The sequence below is a fragment of the Salmo salar genome, chromosome 01 (assembly GCF_965601325.2).
Source record: "Salmo salar chromosome 01, fSalSal1, whole genome shotgun sequence".
Taxonomy (NCBI): domain Eukaryota; kingdom Metazoa; phylum Chordata; class Actinopteri; order Salmoniformes; family Salmonidae; genus Salmo; species Salmo salar.
Window position 1 is genome coordinate 27,570,953 of NC_138291.1, and position 21,872 is coordinate 27,592,824.

General features: G+C 42.2%; 1 protein-coding gene across 3 annotated transcripts in view; it reads right to left on the minus strand.

The window, feature by feature from the left end:
* Positions 1–1,591: 1,591 nt before the first annotated feature.
* The window catches only part of LOC106589484 (protein lin-52 homolog), a 31,074-nt gene continuing 10,793 nt past the window's right edge, over positions 1,592–21,872 (minus strand). For 2 of the 3 annotated variants that reach the window (XM_045716031.2, XM_045716037.2), the window contains exons 6-7: positions 18,293–18,427; positions 1,592–2,410 (exon numbers count right to left, since the gene is read on the minus strand). In XM_045716031.2, coding sequence (XP_045571987.1) covers positions 2,355–2,410; positions 18,293–18,427 — 191 coding nt within the window. In that variant the 3' untranslated portion in view covers positions 1,592–2,354. The remainder of the gene's footprint in view (positions 2,411–18,292; positions 18,428–21,872) is intronic. The other variant, XM_014179611.2, reaches the window with a different exon arrangement.

Below are 21,872 nucleotides of genomic sequence, written 5' to 3' on the forward strand. Positions count from 1 at the left end.
ATAAGCTGTGTGTAAAGTCCATTTTTATATACTGAACAAAAATATAAACGCAACATGTAAATTGTTGGTCCCATGTTTTATGAGCTGAAATAATAGATCCCATACATTTTCCATATGTAACAGTATAGGTCTAAGCGTGAGTGACGTCACCCGATTGAAACGCTATTAGCGCGCACCACCGCTGACTAACTAGCCATTTCACATCGGTTACACACACACAAAAAGCTTTTTTCTCTTAACCATGCCAGAACAGGACCTCCCAATCTGGATTCTTCACCTGCGGACCGGACAGCTGATTAAATTGAGGAGTATTTATGTCTCTAATAAAGCCTTTTTGTATGGAAAAACTAATTCTGATTGGCTGGACCTGGCTCCCCAGTGGGTGCGTCTATGCCTCCCATGGCTGCGCCCTGCCCAATCATGTGAAATCCATAGATTATGGCCTAATGAATGTATTTCAATTGACTGATTTCCTTATATGAACAGTAACTCGGTAGAATCTTTGAAATTGTTGCAGGTTGCGTTTATATTTTTTGTTCAGTATCGTTTACTTTGCTACATGAGTCATCTCTCTGCCGCTTTCCACACAGACCTAGCCCCGTCCCGTCAGTCAAGGAGCGTATTTGTTGTTCCTCGACCACCAGAAACGTGCGTTCAGTCTGCATGGTCAATGTTGATGACGATGCCGTTTTCACTTTGCTTCTTAATATAAATCCACTAGCGTTCTATAATTACACTATTAGTTTGTGTTTCTTACATCTGCAAACAGCTGGTTTGTTTTTTCTTAGCAAGTTTGGCCTAAATCTTGTTAGCCGCTAATGCTAATCACTAGTTAGCTGGCTAATATATGTACTGTCCGAGCAAACGTAATTAGCTATACAGCCTGATAATAGCAATGATGGCGTAGACCTAAATCAGCAAGTTGTTTGTGCAACAGTGTCTTCTAAATCATAGAGGAATACGCGAAACAAGAATGTAACCTACGTGAAGTAGATTAGAGAAAACATTCAATGTAACCAAAGCTTATAGTGCAAGTTCCCTTGGAAACACTTATCAAAACTTTGGATCCTACCCTGTCACAACTCCTCCCTGGCATTTTCATTCGTTGTCAAGTCAAACAACATTATTCAAAGTGCACACTATTATATTCTAACTATAGAATTAGAATAATCATTCTATTTCCATGATTCCAACAGTTCACCCAAGTGTTTTGCTCTAAATCACAAGTCAAATCGCAATTGCAACATTTGGTTAAAAATAAGGCCTAGATTGATTGCCCATATGTGTAGCTCTACTTGGCAGCATGGAAATGATCTCAAAATCAGTGCAGGAAATGCAGAAATTGATAAATTATTTTGGGTTGAAGTTTAATTGAACATTATAAAACAATCAGAATGGATAAAGACCCATTAAAATAATTTAGAATGTATGTGTTGCAACCCTAGGGTCAAGCACTACTCATGAAGCAAATGTAAAACTCTTCTTATTTAAAAACATAAACTACCGTCATACCGTCAAATTTAAAAAAAATAATACTTTGATATGATATTTTGGCCATATCGCCCAGCTCTAAAATGAGGGAGGAAAAATATTTTCAATTTTAAGACTTTATTAAATAATTTTCTTCTACAAATTGCCAAAATGTAAATAATGCTACAAATACAAATAAAAATACGAATAAATACAGAATATACACTCATTTACAAAACAGTCCTACGAGCTAGCTAAAAAGGAAATTGAAAGCGACTCACCATTTCAAATCATTATAAAAGTAAATGGAACTGTTTTTGAGGACCACAGGAGGTGAAAAGTGTTGCAGCCCTTGGACTCTTAAGGACGTTACACACTTTACGCAAACGACAGCAAACGAGGCAGGGGGTGCAGCCCTTTGGACAGTGGCTGCCTCTGTCCGTGTCAATTGGAAAGACAATTAGAGGCTTATTAGTGGCCTGTGGAGATGTGTAACTTGTGGAGAGTGAGCGCTCCCAGAGCGACATCTCCAGCCGGGAACAGTCCGAGACATTGTCTCACCTAATTATGCAACAGGAGGTGAAAATAATGCTCCAAATACATAATGTTCTACGTACTTTGTGTGGCTCAAATTCTGGAACGGATCATATACGACACTCCCCATTTGCATAGAGTGTGTAGGGTCTGTTAGAGGAGAACTCTGCAGTGAGTGAATTTAGCCCAACTGTCTCTATTTAAATGAAAAGTCCAGGAACTTGATGATGGTTGTAGTATGAGTGTATACATAAAGGCATAAGTCTGATTCTGAGTCTTAAGTCAGTCGTCTGGGTGTTGTATTACTCTCTTTGCAGACACATACTGTGTAAAGAGCATTCCTGGGGTCTTCACTTCTTGGGTCTCTCCAGGATGTTCAGGAACTTTCCCCTGGTCATCTCCCTGGCTGGAGAATGAACAAATGATACAACGTAAATATCAACAACTGAACATTTCAGAAACGTTTTGTAGCACCTCTTATTCAACTTGAGGTAACCTACCTAAAAATAATTTGTTAATTGAAAGTATTTCCACTGATTCTCTATATGCTTCTGGGAACTAGTGATGCACGGGTCCGCTGTTTGTTCACCTGCCCACAATTGCTAATAACCCATCCGCCCGACTATGTGTGATAGTGAAAATCCACACCCAACCCTAACCAGCAAATATAGAAAATGCGCTACAGGCTAGTCAAATGAAAGATTTTTTTACAGGGAGTGCAGGTTTTTTGTTGCTGCCTGATTTAGATACTTTACATGACCAAAAGTATGTGGACACCTGCTTGGCAAACTTCTCATTCCAAAATCATGGGCATTAATATGGAGTTGGTCCCTCCCTTTGCTGCTATAACAGCCTCCACTCTTCTGGGAAGGCTTTCCACTAGATGTTGGAACATTGCTATGCGGGGACTTGCTTGCATTCAGCCACAAGAGCATTAGTGAGGTCGGGCACTGATGTTTGGCGATTACGTCTGGCTCGCAGTCGGCATTCCTATTCATCCCAAAGATGTTTGATGGGGTTGAGGTCGGGGCTCTGTGCAGGCCAGTCAAGTTCTTCCAAACCGATCTCGACAAACAATTTCTGTTTGGACCTCGCTTTGTGCACGGGGGCATTGTCACGCTGAAAGAGGAAAGGGCCATCCCCAAATTGTTGCCACAAAGTTGGAAGCACAGAAACGTCTAGAATTTCATTGTATGTTGTAGCTAGGGTTGCAAAATTCCGTGAACTTTCAATAAATTCCCTGGTTTTCCCGAAGTCCCAGTTGGAGATTTCCCAGAATAAGCAGGAAATCCAGAATTCCAGTCCCAGAACATTATTCCTACTCCACCAAACTTTACAGTTGGCACTATGCATTGGGACTGGTAGCATTCTCCTGGCATCAGCCAAACCCAGATTCATCCGTTGGACTGCCAGATGGTGAACCGGGATTCATCACTCCAGAGAAAGTGTTTCCAATGCTCCAGAGTCCAATAGCGGCGAGCTTTACACCACTCCAGCCGAAGTGCATCGCCCATGGTGATCTTAGGCTTGTGTGTGCCTGCTTGGCCATGGAAACCCATTTCATGAAGCTGCCGAAGAACAGTTCTTGTGCTGACTTTTCTTTCAGAGGCAGTTTGGAACTCATTAGTGAGTGTTGCAACCAAGGACAGACGATTTATACGCATTATGCACTTCAGCAGTCGGGTTCTGTGAGCTTGTGTGGCCTACCACTTTGTGGCTGAGCTGTTGTTGCTCCTAGACGTTTCCATTTCATAATAACAGCACTTACAGTTGACCGGGACAGCTTTAGCAGGGCAGAAATTTGATGAACTGGCTTGTTGGAAAGGTGACATCCTATTATGGTGCCACTTTGAAAGTCACTGAGCACTTCAGTAAGGCCATTCTATTGCCAATGTTTGTCTATGGAGATTGCATGGCGGTGTGCTCAATTTTATACACCTGTCTGCTACGGGTGTGGCTGAAATAGCCAAATCTACTAATTTGAAGGGGTGTCCACACACTTTTGTATATATAGTGTATGATTCTGCGTATAATTTCCGTCATTTTGGTGGGCTATTTGTTAGTCTATAATTAAAATACATGCACCTTCTCTATTGTCATTGCCCTAGAACACTAAATAAACCCTTGCTCAACAGAATAATGTAATAGATCGATAGAATGAATGCTTCAATCTAGTTGACACTGGTAAAGTTCTCTCTGTCATCTTATTTCACGGAGCAATGCAATAACACACACATACACACAAAAAAAGGAATGTTTTTCTTTGCAAAATGTCCAAATGACAGCTGTTTGACTGGTTGTAAGGAAATAGAAAGCTGTGAAAACGACCCAACGTGTTTCTGATTAGATCTGAGTTCGGCTTCGATGCATATTTCATGTGGTTGAAATACTATCAGCTTTTATGATGCTGATAAAGACAGCACCTCTACAGATGGTATCTGAGCATTCACATTCTCTCAGGTGTCTCAAGGGTTTCCTGGTGTCAGGAAAATAACCTCTCACTCAACATCAACAAAACAAAGGAGATGATCGTGGACTTCAGGAAACAGCAGAGGGAGCACCCCCCTATCCACATCGATGGGACAGTAGTGGAGAAGGTAGAAAGTTTTAAGTTCCTCAGTGTACACATCACAGACAAACTGAAATGGTCCACCCACACAGACAGCGTGCTGAAGAAGGCGCAACAGCGCCTCTTCAACCTCATGAGGCTGAAGAAATTTGGCTTGTCACCAAAAACACTCACAAACTTTTACAGATGCACAATCGAGAGCATCCTGTCGGGCTGAATCACCTCCTGGTACGGCAGCTGCTCCGCCCACAACCGGAAGGCTCTCCAGAGGGTGGTGAGGTCTGCACAACACATCACCGGGGGCAAACTACCTGCCCTCCAGGACACCTACACCACCCAATGTCACAGGAATGCCAAAAAGATAACCAAGGACAACAACCACTCGGGCCACTGCCTGTTCACCCCGCTATCATCCAGAAGGCGAGATCAGTACAGGTGCATCAAAGCTGGGACCGAGAGACTGAAAAACAGCTATCATCTCAAGGCCATCAGACTGTTAAACAGCCATCACTAACATTGAGTGGCTGCTGCCAACATACAGACTCAATCTCTAACCACTTTAATAATTAATAATTGGATGTAATAAATGTATCACTAGTCACTTAAACAATGCCACTTTATATAATGTTTACATACCCTACATTACTCATCTCATATGTATATACTGTACTCTATACCATCTTGCCTATGCCGTTCGGCCATCGCTCATCCATATATTTATATGTACATATTCTTAATCATTCCTTTACACTTGTGTGTATAAGGTAGTTGTTGTGAAATCGTTAGATTACTTGTTAGATATTACTGCACGGTCGGAACTAGAAGCACAAGCATTTTGCTACACTCGCATTAACATCTGCTAACCATGTGTATGTGACCAATACAATTTTAAGACGCTGAAATAAAGAAATCATTTTCCCCCACTCCTGTTCTCAAGTCCACATTTTGCCTACATTTGATGTATCATTTTACTGCAAGGATGTTTTTATTCTGCAGGATTTAATATTAAGACTATGTGAGAGTTTATAGACCTACAGAGTGTGTCCAGATTTCAGTTTCCATTTAACCCATCTTAACAGTAGGCTACAGTTCCCTTGACATGCCATAGGCCTATTTGAAGTCCCATTTTGTGACTGTCGAATTTGTATAGCACCTCACAATCATCACACACTGCTGTCATCCTCTTTTACCACTTCACCAAATCTTTCCCAAACATTACTTTTCTGGCACTCCCTTTCCTTAATTTTCAACTCTCCTTTCGCAGCTTTTGTCTTAATGAATTAAACTTCGACAATGTCCGTTTTGCCTCCATGGATTGACATGAACTTCACAAAAGCATTTGGTGATTGGCGTGTAGTCTATTTGGCGCACGTACAGTTAAGTTTAGGCTTATGCACTAATACCAGATAGTCTAAAATAATGAAAAACCTTAATGTAGCCTATACATATAGAGTGAGGGAAAAAAGTATTTGATCCCCTGCTGATGTTGTACGTTTGCCCACTGACAAAGAAATGATCAGTCTATAATTTTAATGGTAGGTTTATTTGAACAGTGAGAGACAGAATAACAACAAAAAAATCCAGAAAAACGCATGTCAAAAATGTTATAAATTGATTTGCATTTTAATGAGGGAAATAAGTATTTGACCCCCTCTCAATCAGAAAGATTTCTGGATCCCAGGTGTCTTTTATACAGGTAACGAGCTGAGATTAGGAGCACACTCTTAAAGGGAGTGCTCCTAATCTCAGCTTGTTACCTGTATAAAAGACACATGTCCACAGAAGCAATCAATCAATCAGATTCCAAACTCTCCACCATGGCCAAGACCAAAGAGCTCTTCAAGGATGTCAGGGACAAGATTGTAGACCTACACAAGGCTGGAATGGGCTACAAGACCATTGCCAAGCAGCTTGGTGAGAAGGTGACAACAGTTGGTGCGATTATTTGCAAATGGAAGAAACACAAAAGAACTGTCAACCTCCCTCGGCCTGGGGCTCCATGCAAGATCTCACCTCGTGGAGTTGCAATGATCATGAGAACAGTGAGGAATCAGCCCAGAACTACATGGGAGGATCTTGTCAATGATCTCAAGACAGCTGGGACCATAGTCACCAAGAAAACAATTGGTAACACACTACGCCGTGAAGGACTGAAATCCTGCAGCGCCTGCAAGGTCCCCCTGCTCAAGAAAGCACATATACATGCCCGTCTGAAGATTGCCAATGAACATCTGAATGATTCAGAGGACAACTGGGTGAAAGTGTTGTGGTCAGATGAGACCAAAATGGAGCTCTTTGGCATCAACTCAACTCGCCGTGTTAGGAGGAGGAGGAATGCTGCCTATGACCCCAAGAACACCATCCCCACCGTCAAACATGGAGGTGGAAACATTATGCTTTGGGGGTGTTTTTCTGCTAAGGGGACAGGACAACTTCATCGCTTCAAAGGGACGATGGACGGGGCCATGTACCGTAAAATCTTGGGTGAAAACCTCCTTCCCTCAGCCAGGGCATTGAAAATGGGTCGTGGATGGGTATTCCAGCATGACAATGACCCAAAATACACGGCCAAGGCAACAAAGGAGTGGCTCAAGAAGAAGCACATTAAGGTCCTGGAGTGGCCTAGCCAGTCTCCAGACCGTAATCCCATAGAAAATCTGTGGAGGGAGCTGAAGGTTTGAGTTGCCAAACGTCAGCCTCGAAACCTTAATGACTTGGAGAAGATCTGCAAAGAGGAGTGGGACAAAATCCCTCCTGAGATGTGTGCAAACCTGGTGGCCAACTACAAGAAACATCTGACCTCTGTGATTGCCAACAAGGGTTTTGCCACCAAGTACTAAGTCATGTTTTGCAGAGGGGTCAAATACTTATTTCCCTCATTAAAATGCAAATCAATTTATAACATTTTTGATATGCTTTTTTCTGGATTTTTGATTGCTTCTGTGGACAGGTGTCTTCTATACAGGTAACAAGCTGAGATTAGGAGCACTCCCTTTAAGAGTGTGCTCCTAATTTCAGCTCGTTACCTGTATAAAAGACACCTGGGAGCCAGAAATCTTTCTGATTGAGAGGGGGTCAAATACTTATTTCCCTCATTAAAATGCAAATCAATTTATAACATTTTTGACATGCGTTTTTCTGGATTATTTTGTTGTTATTCTGTCTCTCACTGTTCAAATAAACCTACCATTAAAATTATAGACTGATCATTTCTTTGTCAGTGGGCAAACGTACAAAATCAGCAGGGGATCAAATACTTTTTTCCCTCACTGTAAATTGCACAAGAATTATACATTTATGGATTTAAGGTATTGTTTTCTCTCTTTCCCAACACCCACCTGCCCTTCAGCCACACAATATTTAATGATCCTAAACTCGCCTGCCCTGCAGATATAACCGCGGGAACTACGGGTTATGAGTCAACCCGTGCGTCACTACTGGGAACACTACAAACGTTATGCTGTCAAAACATGCTTTGACCAGGGATTTAGACTTAAACAAGCTACAGCACTCCATCTCTCAGTCCCTCACTTCAGAGCAGAATCACTTATCAATGCAAAGCATGCATTTCATTTGTGAGATGTCTAACAGGGAGGTAATTGACACCAACATCTGTTCCATTGTGGGCATGGAAAACAACCTAAGACGGCCATTTTGAGGCTGTAATCAAACCCCCAAATGCTCATGCTCCAGATACTCAACTAGTCTAAAGATGGCCAGTTTTATTGCTGCTTTAGTCAGGACAACAGTTTTCAGATGTGCTAACATAATTGCAAAAGGGTTTTCTAATGACCTATTAGCCTTTTAAAATGATAAACTTGGATCAGCTAACACAATGTGCCATTGGAACACAGGAGTGATGGTTGCTGATAATGGGCCTCTGTACGCCTATGTAGATATTCCATAAAAAATCTAACGTTTACAGCTACAATAGTCATTTACAACATTAACAATGTCTACACTGTATTTCTGATCAATTTGATGTTATTTTAATGGACAAAAAAATTGCTTTTCTTTCAAAAACAAGAACATTTCTAAGTGACCCCAAACTTTTGAACGGTAGTGTATGTGTGTTGGTGTTTGCGGGCATGCAAGTGTGTTCAAGAATAAGAACTGATAAAGGTTAAATATTTTTTTTTAAATAACAACAACAAAAAGGATAGGGGGAGTGATGGGGGATTTGTTGTCTGAAAGATACCGTTCTCTGGAACGCAAACGAATCAACCCACATAGGGTTGGGCATTTGAAATTATTTTACTAATTGAATAATATTACATTTTTTTGGATATCCGGATAGGCGATAATAATAATGACTTGACCTATAAGAATGACGCAAATACACATGGCAGAGGTAAACAGCAGATCGGCTGCTTGCTTTTCTCTGGTTATTTGGCTAACTGCAACAGCAAAAGAGAAGCCTGATTTTAGCCATGATAGAACAGATTCTGTTACAAAAAGGTTTTCTGGTGAGTATTTTGCATTGATCTGTCTAGTCTTGTGGAAACTCTGTTAGGTGAGTGCCTGTAATTGCTATTTGAAAGGAAACACAGCATAACGATGTCAGGGCAGCCTGGAGGGAGAAATGCGCAGCAGTAGCTCAACGCAAGGTTATAAACATTCTCAAAAGTTTGTTGTTTTATTAAATTAAGAATTTAAAATATCATATCCTTGTAGGTAAAAATGTCACAATTTAAACAAATCTTTTTCATTTTTAAAATAGGCCAAATCTCCAAAGATGACACTCTCTCAAGTAATTGAATACGAACATCTGTTTGGATATCCGGATATTCGATTAACAGTGCCCATACCTAGTCCATAACTTTCCATCATAGAGTGCCTTATGTGTAAGAGACTATGGCGATATTTTTCCTCACTGACTGCCATTACTATACACTTACCACTGAAATACCATAGTAAGAACCGAAGACACTGATCAGATAGCACTCCCAACACAGACCATAAAGGTTAGCTAGAAAAGCCCATGAACTGGGAGAAGTACTTTGTAGAGACATAATGAAAAGCACTTGGTGGGGGTCTACAAAACAAGCTCTGCGCAATAGTTCTGGATCCGTGCCAACCCCATACTGTAGCTCGACAACAGATTGGCCCCAACTGAAGGCCTTTTGTCACTTTGCTTCTATCTGGTAAGGAGAGTATTTCAGGAGGTTTTCAGTCAACAATAGCCAGATTATGTCACAATGGAAGCTACAGCAATGTTCCTCCAGCATCAGTGTGACCCTGGAGAGGCCTCACCCAGATCCAGTAATTACTCTTTGTTCTTGGTAATAAGAGAAGAAGGCTCTTAGGGAATCAAAGCTCAGGCAGGGCCAAGAGGGGAGCAGGGATCACCTGTTCAAACCCACACAAAAAACACCTCCTTCATACAGTTGCTAAGCATACCCACCAGGACATGAAGAGCAATACAGGCAACACATTTCAAGTGGGCAGCGGCCCTTCATCTTGTATCTTTTTGGAAAAACATGCATACAAATACCACAGTCCCAAGCGTTCCCACCCACACAGAAGGTCCACAGTTGTAGAAGTGTCTGTCTCTGCTCGTTGAACCTGACACCAGAGCTGATGAGCAGCCTGGGTTTCTGGGTGCTTGTTGGGCTGTGCAGAGCGTTGTGGTGCACGGTGAAGGGGTTAGCAGCTAATGAAAAACCAGGGTGGATTGTAATTTAGATGAGCCGCCCCGCCTGGAATGATAATGCCCCGGCTGAGCAAGGGCCGCTTCACCTTGAGGTGTCCATCATCAGGTTAACATGACGCTAATTGGATTGGGATTGATACATTTTGTGCGGCGCTGCTGTCTCTTCGAATAACACCAAACAAAAATAATCAGAGCCCCCGGACAGACAGGCAGACAGGATCTTAGATCGAATGAAACAATCAGTATCAGGTGGGATGTAATGAATTAGGATGACCCAAAACGACTGGTGCACAGATATCATTTCCCTTTTTGGAAGAGTTGGGCTTGGTGAGCCAAAGGCTACCACAACAGTGTTTAACATCAGTAATTAGGCCTACACACCGCACAGAGGAATAGAGATCTACATGTTAAATAGAGAAGATAGATCCAACAGCATGATTAGTAGTCTGCTATGACCTTGTATTTGATGATGACACTAAATAAAAAGACAAGAGTGTAGATAAAACTATAACCTAAAATGATAGATTTATCGCTATATTGCGTTCATATACAAATGACATACTTCATGTGGATGGAGACAGGACCTCGAGAGCCTTCAAACTTAATTCTGGACCTCAAAGCCAGTTCCACTCCATTTTCTCATTGTTGCCCTCTAGACCTGGAACACCTGTGTGCAATTAATTATCAAGCAGAACAGAAAACCAGCACACTCCAGACATCGTAGGGTAAGGGTGTTTTCACACTTGGTCCCTTTCAGACAATTTTTGGGAACTCGGTGTGGTTCGCTTCATTTTTTGTTGAGTGCGAAGACTCCAAAAGGAACTCAAACACATCAAAAGAGTCCCCAAAGCGAACCAAAACTGAGACCATCTCGATATGTGGTCTGAGTTTGGTTTGCTTGAATTCCGCGGTCAGGTTCCCTTATTTTTATTTATTTTTATTTCACTTTTACCCCGTTTTCTCCCCAATTTCATGATATCCAATTTGTAGATACAGTCTTGTCCCATCCCTGCAACTCCTGTACGGACTCGTGAGAGGCGAAGGTCGAGAGCCATGCGTCCTCCAAAACACGACCCCGCCAAACCGCACTGCTACTTGACACACTGCTCGCTTAACCCGGAAGCCAGCTGCACCAATGTGTCGGAGGAAACACCATGGTGACTGAATTCAGCACGGATGCGCCCGGCCCGCCACAAGGAGTCGCTAGAGTGCGATTGGACAAGGACATCCCAGCCGGCCAAACCCTCCCCTAACCTGGACGATGCTGGGCCAATTGTGTGCCGCCTCATGGGTCTCCCGGTCGCGACTGTCTGCGACACAGCCTGGGATCGAACCCGGGTCTGTGGTAGAGGTCGACCGATTAATCGGAATGGCCGATTAATTAGGGCCGATTTCAAGTTTTCATAACAATCGGTATTTTTGGACACCGATTAGCCGATTACACACACACACATTTAAAAAAAAAAGTTTTTATACACCTTTATTTAACTAGGCAAGTCAGTTAAGAACACATTCGTATTTTCAATGACGGCCTAGGAACGGTGGGTTAACTGCCTTGTTCAGGGGCAGAACGACATATTTTTACCTTGTCAGCTCGGGGATTCGTTTTTGCAACCTTCCGGTTACTAGTCCAACGCTCTAACCACCTGCCTTACATTGCACTCCACGAGGAGCCTGCGTGGCAGGCTGACTACCTGTTACGCGAGGGCAGCAAGAAGCCAAGGTAAGTTGCTAGCTAGCATTAAACTTATCTTAGAAAAAACAATCAATCTTAACAATCACTAGTTAACTACACATGGTTGATGATATTACTAGTTTATCTAGCGTGTCCTGCGTTGCATATAATCGATGCGGTGCCTGTTAATTTCTCATTGAATCACAGCCTACTTCGACAAACGGGTGATGATTTAATAAGCGCATTTGCGAAAAAAGCACTGTCGTTGCACCAATGTACCTAACCATAAACATCAATGCCTTTCTTTAAAATCAATACACAAGTATATATTTTTAAACCTGCATATTTAGTTAATATTGCCTGCTAACATGAATTTCTTATAAGCAGTCAGGGTATATGCAGCAGTTTGGGTCGCCTGGCTCATTGCGAACTGTGTGAAGTCCATTTATTTCTAACAAAGGCCGTAATTAATTATGACATAACATTGAAGGTTGTACAATGTAACAGCAATATTTAGACTTAGGGATGACATCCGTTAGATAAAATACGGAACGGTTCCGTATTTCACTGAAAGAATAAACGTTTTGTTTTCAAAATGATAGTTTCCGGATTCGACCATTTTAATGACCAAAGGCTCGTATTTCTGTGTGTTATTATGTTATAATTAAGTCTATGATTTGACAGAGCAGTCTGACTGAGCGATGGTAGGCACCAGCTGGCTCGTAAGCATTCCTTCAAACAGCACTTTCGTGCGTTTGCCAGCAGCTCTTCGCAATGCTTCAAGCATTGTGCTGTTTATGACTTCAAGCCTATCAACTCCCGAGATTAGGCTGGTGTAACCGATGTGAAATGGCTAGCTAGTTAGCGGTGGGTGCGCGCTAATAGCGTTTCAAACGTCACTCGCTCTGAGACTGGGAGTAGTTGTTCCCCTTGCTCTGCATGGGTAACGCTGCTTCGAGGGTGGCTGTTGTCGATGTGTTCCTGGTTCGAGCCCAGGTAGGAGCGAGGAGAGGGGCAGAAGCTATACTGTTACACTGGCAATACTAAAGTGCCTATAAGAACATCCAATAGTCAAAGGTATATGAAATACAAATTGTATAGAGAGAAATAGTCCTATAATTCCTATAATAACTACAACCTAAAACTTCTTACCTGGGAATATTGAAGACTCATGTTAAAAGGAACCACCAGCTTTCATATGTTCTCATGTTCTGAGCAAGGAACTTAAATGTTCGCTTTTTTACATGGCACATTATGCACTTTTACTTTCTTCTCCAACACTGTTTTTGCATTATTTAAACCAAATTGAACATGTTTCATTATTTATTTGAGGCTAAATTGATTTTATTTATGTATTATATTAAGTTAAAATAAGTGTTCATTCAGTATTGTTGTAATTGTCATTATTACAAATAAAAAAAAAAATTATCGATATCGGCGGTTTTTGGCCCTCCAATAATCGGGATCAGTATCGGCGTTGAAAAATCATAATCGGTCGACCTCTAGTCTGTAGTGACGCATCTAGCACTGCGCTCCAGTGCCTTAGAACGCTGCACAACTCGGCAGGCCCAGTTCCCTTTTTTAGGGCAATGTGAACACAAAGCTTCCCAGGTTCACTTGTCATTATTCCCGCACCACACACTAAACTATGCAACACAGTTTCACCTGCCATAACCCCTCACACTAGACTACTGCAACACAGTTTCAATTGCCATAACCCCTCACACTAGACTACTGACATAACCCCTCACACTAGACTACTGACATAACCCCTCACACTAGACTACTGACATAACCCCTCACACTAGACTACTGCAACACTGTTTCCCCTGCCATAACCCCTCACACTAGACTACTGACATAACCCCTCACACTAGACTACTGACATAACCCCTCACACTAGACTACTGCAACACTGTTTCCCCTGCCATAACTCCTCATACTAGACTACTGACATAACCCCTCACACTAGACTACTGACATAACCCCTCACACTAGACTACTGACATAACCCCTCACACTAGACTACTGACATAACCCCTCACACTAGACTACTGCAATACTGTTTCCCCTGCCATAACTCCTCATACTAGACTACTGACATAACCCCTCACACTAGACTACTGACATAACCCCTCACACTAGACTACTGACATAACCCCTCACACTAGACTACTGACATAACCCCTCACACTAGACTACTGACATAACCCCTCACACTAGACTACTACAACACTGTTCCCCCTGCCATAACTCCTCATACTAGACTACTGACATAACCCCTCACACTAGACTACTGACATAACCCCTCACACTAGACTACTGACATAACCCCTCACACTAGACTACTGACATAACCCCTCACACTAGACTACTGCAACACTGTTTCCCCTGACATAACCCCTCACATTAGACTACTGACATAACCCCTCACACTAGACTACTGACATAACTCCTCATACTAGACTACTGACATAACCCCTCACACTAGACTAGTACAACACTGTTTCTCCTGCCATAACCCCTCACACTAGACTACTGACATAACCCCTCACACTAGACTACTGACATAACCCCTCACACTAGACTACTGACATAACCCCTCACACTAGACTACTGCAATACTGTTTCCCCTGCCATAACTCCTCATACTAGACTACTGACATAACCCCTCACACTAGACTACTGACATAACCCCTCACACTAGACTACTGACATAACCCCTCACACTAGACTACTGACATAACCCCTCACACTAGACTACTGACATAACCCCTCACACTAGACTACTACAACACTGTTCCCCCTGCCATAACTCCTCATACTAGACTACTGACATAACCCCTCACACTAGACTACTGACATAACCCCTCACACTAGACTACTGACATAACCCCTCACACTAGACTACTGACATAACCCCTCACACTAGACTACTGCAACACTGTTTCCCCTGACATAACCCCTCACATTAGACTACTGACATAACCCCTCACACTAGACTACTGACATAACTCCTCATACTAGACTACTGACATAACCCCTCACACTAGACTACTGACATAACCCCTCACACTAGACTACTGCAATACTGTTTCCCCTGTCATAACCCCTCACACTAGACTACTGACATAACTCCTCATACTAGACTACTGACATAACCCCTCACACTAGACTAGTACAACACTGTTTCTCCTGCCATAACCCCTCACACTAGACTACTGACATAACCCCTCACACTAGACTACTGCAACACTGTTTCCCCTGTCATAACCCCTCACACTAGACTACTGCCATAACCCCTCACACTAGACTACTGCAACACTGTTTCCCCTGACATAACCCCTCACATTGGAGAGAGAAGATGATGTGCAGGTTCGTAGAAAAAAAAACTGTTTTTGGATATTGACTAGTGATTGTCAAGGATACAAAGGATTCCAAAATATATGTGGAATTTTGTACTGACACGATGTTCAAATTATTTGTTTGCAATATATTGATCTATAGGCTAAGAGAGATTCATAAACGGATTATTCAATTGTGGGGCTTGAATGGTGTGAGAAGACAACAACATAGTTGCTGATAATCAAAACATAAGGTCCAAAATCCATTCCAGCTCTTAACTTCTTATGGATGGGTGGCAGTATTGAGTAGCTTGGATGAAGAAGGTGCCCAGAGTAAACTGCCTGCTTCTCAGGCCCAGAAGCTAAGATATGCATATTATTAGTAGATTTGGATAGAAAACACTCTGAAGTTTCTAAAACTGTTTGAATGATGTCTGTGAGTATAACAGAACTCATATGGCAGGCAAAAACCTGAGAAAAATCCAACCAGGAAGTGTGGAAATCTGAGGCTTGTAGTTTTTCAAGTGATTGCCTATCCAGTATACCGTGTCTGTGGGGTCATTTTGCACTTCCTAAGGCTTCCACTAGATGTCAACAGTCTTTAGAATGGTGTTTCATGCGTCTACTGTGAATGGGGCGAGAAGAGCCATTGGAATCAGATGACTGAGAAAATGACATGAGCTCAGACAGGCGCGCTTCCTTTTCATTTCTGAAGACAAAGGAATCGTCCGGTTGGAATATTATGAAGATTTATGATAAAAACATCCTAAAGATTGATTCTATACATCGTTTGACATGTTTCTACAAACTGTAATATAACTTTTTTTACTTTTCGTCTGAACTTACTGCGCGAGCACAGTGCATTTGGATTACTCGACTGAACGCGCGAATAAAAAGGAGGTATTTGGACATAAAGGATGGACTTTATCGAACAAAACAAACATTTATTGTGGAACTGGGATTCCTGGGAGTGCATTCCGATGGAGATCATTAAAGGTAAGTGAATATTTAGAATGGTATTTGTGACTTCTGTTGACTCCAAAATGGCGGGTATCTGTATGGATTGTTTTGATGTCTGAGCGCTGTACTCAGATTATTGCAAAGTTTGCTTTCACCGTAAAGCTTTTTTGAAATCTGACACAGCGGTTGCATTAAGGAGAAGTGTATCTTTAATTCTGTGCCTTGTATATTTTATCAAAGTTTATGATAAGTATTTCTGTAAATTGATGTGGCTCTCTGCAAAGTCACCGGCGGTTTTGGAGGCAAAACATTCCTGAACATAACGCGCCAATGTAAACTGAGATTTTTGGATATAAATATGAACTTTATCGAACAAAACATACATGTATTGTGTAACATGAAGTCCTATGAGTGCCATCTGATGAAGATCATTAAAGGTTAGTGATTAATTTTATCTCTATTTCTGCTTTTTGTGACTCCTCTCTTTGGCTGGAAAATGGCTGTATGTTTTTTTGTGACTAGGTGCTGACCTAACATAATTGTTAGGTGTGCTTTCGCTGTAAAGCCTTTTTGAAATCGAACACTGTGGTTGGATTAATGAGAATCTTATCTTTAAAATGGTGTATAATACTTGTATGTTTGAGGAATTTTAATCATGAGATTTCTGCTGTTTTGAATTTGGCGCTCTGCACTTTCACTGGCTGTTGATCCCGTTAACGGATTTCAGCCGTAAGAAGTTAAAGGGGCAGTAGCCTACATTGAGTGCACAATTTTCAGTTAGGCCTACAGCATTATTTAATCTCCAGTAATTCTTCTGCTATTTCATCTGTTATCAATGATATTTACATGTTAATATTATCTTCCGATTACAATGTTTTTTAACTAAATCAATTAGTTTACAAAATGTACGTTGGTATATCTAGCTGTCCGATAACACGTTCTGATGGAATGGCTTGTCCTGGACTTTTACCCAGAGTGCATTGAGGGAATGTTGGAAAAATATCTTGGTTCCTTTCAGAACATACCAATTTGAATGCAAAGAGGACTCAGACCTCAAAAAAGGTGAAGTGAACTGGCAAAAGAGTTGAGTCCTCATGCAAATGCAAGGGCAGTGTGAATACAAAGAGAACAGAGTTATTTTGCTTATTTTTTTACACCAGAGTTCACGTTAAAGAGGACTGAGGGCTATATGTGAAAACACCCTAAGAGTTAAATACCCCTGCTTTAGAGAATACTATTGAGTCATTGGTCTCCTAATCCCAGTTTATCATTCTGATCTCTCTGCTAAGAGCGTGTTAAATGGACCACTGGTTTCTGGAGAGGCCTGCTAATGGGAGAGACTGGTGGCCCTCTCCCTCTGTATCTCTCTCGATCCCCCCAACAATAAATGAGAGCAGCCTGGTCTGTGGCTGTAGCCCCCCCCCCCCCCCCCCCTTGATCAAGACTAACCCCTCTGAGCCACTCATTAATTACGAGTTCAGTTTAGCATCCGCCTCTGTCACATAGAAACTCATATGTTTTGCATTGTAAGAGAAATATTAAAAGCGGGAAGAGAAATGATCAGCCAGTCAGCCACCCTCAGGCAACTGGACTCACACACACGGAGTGGAAGACACCGACATAGATGGCAAATACCCTCCCCCCCCCCACCCAGAAACACACACTCACACACAGATGCATGTATACATGCCCACACATAGACACTGGTACACGGCAGGGGCAATCAATACTGATTAGAAGGAGTTAGAGATGTGTTTAGTTGATTACAAAGGTCAATCACTAATTCTGTACTTATTTATCAGTGACTTGTTACAGCTGCCAGCCATACTAAATAACACCTTATGGATTGTGAGGGCCATGTCTTCACCCTGTTGATTAGTTGCGCTCTAATTATCATTTAGCCCTGGCTGGGCTGGCCTGGGAATGCCATCACAATGTGGGACTGATGGGAAATAAAAATGACAAAATGTCCCCCTCAACCAAATGAATATCCAATACTGAATACAATATTCGTCCACCAGCACTTCTCAAAATAGCATTCTCCCAATGTAAATGTATAGCCTAAATGTGTGACATCACCTTCCTACCGTTTGGAGTGGGTGATCTGGGTGTCATTGTCACATCATCTTGTCCCCCCCGTGTGTAGAATGGTAGTAATCGTGATGAGGCCGCTTCACCTCTCCAGGCACACGCCAGAGGAGCCAGCCAGACCCCTGTTAGCCCTAGAGACAGATGACCACCTGGGTTAACTGGCGTCCCAGCCTCCAGACCCGACTTCCACAATTCACTATCATTAAGAGTCAAGCAGACTAATCTGACCCCCGCTGCCCATCTTTAAGTGCCACTCAGCTATTACTGGTTGTAAGCTTTACTTAATGGATTTAACATCCATTCTCACTGTCCACTTCCCCTGGGACCCGGGGATGACACCCCCCACAAACCCCTCCTTCCTCCATTAACACATTCACTCACCCCCCCTTGCCATATACACACCCGCCTCACAAAACATAGCCTACACCTGACGCTCATGTTTGTGTTCACAATTCAATTACGTACTTATTGATACTTCACAGGGATATTTAAGATGCAGACACAGCCAGTGATTTCCCAGGGGAGCCACTGGTTCCTCTTTATGTCCCAACCGAGAGCGCTCCTCTCCTCCCCCCTCTTCTCTCCCTCCAATATATTCCTGCCTGTGTGCACTGAGACACACACACACACGCTCGCACAAACAAACACATCTACACCTCCCCACCCATGCCACAGCCTATCCCTGTTCAAGAGGTGTCCTTATTAATAGGCAATCAGTCAAAATTCATTCATTAAAATGCCTAAAAGGTTTTACACCGCCACTATGATTAGCTGGGAAAGAAAATCCAATGAATTCCTAATGCGTTTATGGAAATGAAGTGTCATTTCCGATCTGCTCAGGGAGGCGGCAGGCAGGCAGGCAGGCAGGCAGGCAGGCAGGCAGGCAGGCAGGCAGGCAGGCAGGCAGGCAGGCAGGCAGGCAGGCAGGCTGAAGAACAGGCGGTGTGTGCAGCTCTCTTTCCCTCGACCATGATACACACCTCCAACACTGATACAGAGACAGAGGGCAAAGCACCATAGCTTCTAGGCTGTTTAGACAACCTTAGTGTAATAGTCGAACATTCAAAATTGCTAAAAGTGAACTGAAGAATTTCAAGAGTTTGATGAACCACAATTCTGATTGTACGATTGCGATTCAGCACTGACTGTTGCTACATGCTTCAACAGCTGCACTAAATATAAACAGTCAGGAACCTAAACTGCGTGAACCATGCAACACTGGTTAGAGGCTTCTGGATTAACTTGGTACATATTGTGCTAAACAGAAACGGTGTTTTTAGGGACACTTTTCTCATACCAGCAATTTCATCTCCTCAAGCCAAACAACATTTCACCCAAAACATGCATCTCAAATCGCAAAAAAATGAAATAATTTGATACAGAAAACTTCTCAACACACACATCATCGTTTGACTCGTTTCAGTTTCCCATCACGCCATTCCTAATGGCGTCTTTACCACGGACAATTCTCCAGCGGGTGGGCCTTGCTATTCATCTCCACTATGAGCTCATAAAGCAGGCCGATGCGGAGAGGAGGACAGAGGAGAGGAGGGGGTGGGTCCCCAGTTCCTCATTCAGAGGTTGTCAGAGAGCAGAACTTCATAACGGCCCGCCCCGCGGTCGCTCAGGCCGCCCTGATGGATTGATGAAGGCACATTAGCACCATGGGCCAGTGTGAATGCAATCATATTCAGCAGCCCTGGCCTCTTAATAGGAAGGAGATTGATGCTGGGCCATTAGGAGCTGTCAGCACTGACCTTCAGCCTCAACTCCACATAGGCAGGGATGTAGGGGTCATCCTGGCTTTACTGTGGTGGCGACACAGTGGTGTTTAGACCTGGACAGCTCTTTGCCACCGCCAGCCAATACTAAGCAGCACTGGTCTTGACTGGCGTTCCCTTGTATCAAACCAAACCTGGAGGATTACCTGGATGATTATGACAGCCTCATTGAGGAAGATTGGCAGGTCTTGCTGTAAAATAATGTGGCAGCAGCAAGACCTGTCATCTGTCTGTCTGTGCAGAGCTCTGCAGAAGGCGACTAGAATCAGGTCAGACTCTTTCTATCCACTCCAACCCAAATTCCAACCCCTCCCCTCTGGCCACAGCTACAGGCAGCCAGAAGTAAAAACCAACAGAGACAAAGTATTTTATTCAAGTGCAATACTTCAAAATTAACAAGATCTTAGACTAATATGCACTTTAAGCACCTTGACATGCAAATGGCTCTTTATATAAACTAGGGCACCAGTAAGGACTTCCTATACTAGACAACTTGTTACAGCTGTTGATAAGTCATTGATAATAATCTGCCAATTTTTTCATCTCATTACATGAAGATATACGGGGAGAACATAGCTATATTCAATAAAATTCACGAGTTGATTCACCTGTTTAACCCTTTATCATGGTTGGTGTCTTGATGGATTTGTCAAAAATTGTGTGACATAAAACGTTACTTTCCTGTCCTTGCTTTTATGGCAGTGCAAGTTGTCATTATATAATATATTAAGTATGAATCAGTTAAATTAGATATTAAACTTGAACCCTGTAAGAATCCTGGATCTAGCTGTCGGACAGTTTTTTTGTATAGAGATCTCAGAAACGCAGTGTAACTAGGTAACATTCCGTGTCTCCTTATGTTACAGGGTGAAAACAGTTTTCATGGGCACACAAATCAAAAATGATGTATGAGATTGCAAAATTGCATGCTTCTAACCGAAAGTGTCACCTTACTTTGATACTTAAAACCTAAATCAATACTGTCATTAACGTGGTTCTTCAATAATTATGTATAACACTTATTCGATGGGCATTTGGTGTCCAGCTGATTAGTTACACCATGATATTTTCACACATCACCAGATCCATGAAGGACAGTCAGGTGACAAACAGCTGTTGTGATAGCGCATGCCATGCAACAACAGCTCAAGTGCTGGAAAAAAGGAGTTTGCGAGGAATATGTGTCTCTCATTTGTTGCCGGTGAAGACAGTTGTGCCTGGATTCACATTGGATCTAATATCCCTAGCGAATTGATGTTGATAATCTGTTGTTGTCTGCTTGATTTAGAGCAGGGTCTCGTTAGATTTAACAGAGAAAGTATTAAGGTAATGAGTTCATGTTTCATATTTTTGTGCCTCGGATTGGACACCGAGTCTACTGTGCTCAATTGTGTAAGATAGGCTTTTGCACAACACCCAATGCTATTCCTATTCATTATTCTGGATATAATGACAAATTACATACCCCAGTGGGCTTATTCACAATATAACCTGGTAATGAAATAACATGATAAATACATTTTGTTTTCCATGTTACACCTGCAATTTTAAACAGTACAAGGGACTTGAAGTAGCCTACTTGAACTTTAATTTGGAGGTCAGAAACTCAAGTATTTGAATAGGCCTACCTTGAAAATCAGACATTTAATCAATTTGGTGCTTGAAAAGTCCTTGTAAATATTGTAGCCAATTTATACGTTCTCCTGCTCCCTTATAATTTTCCATGATTTCATTTTTTTATCAGTTTTTGTGAGAGATGTGGCCACTTTCGTTTGTTTCCCAGCACTTCAATTGA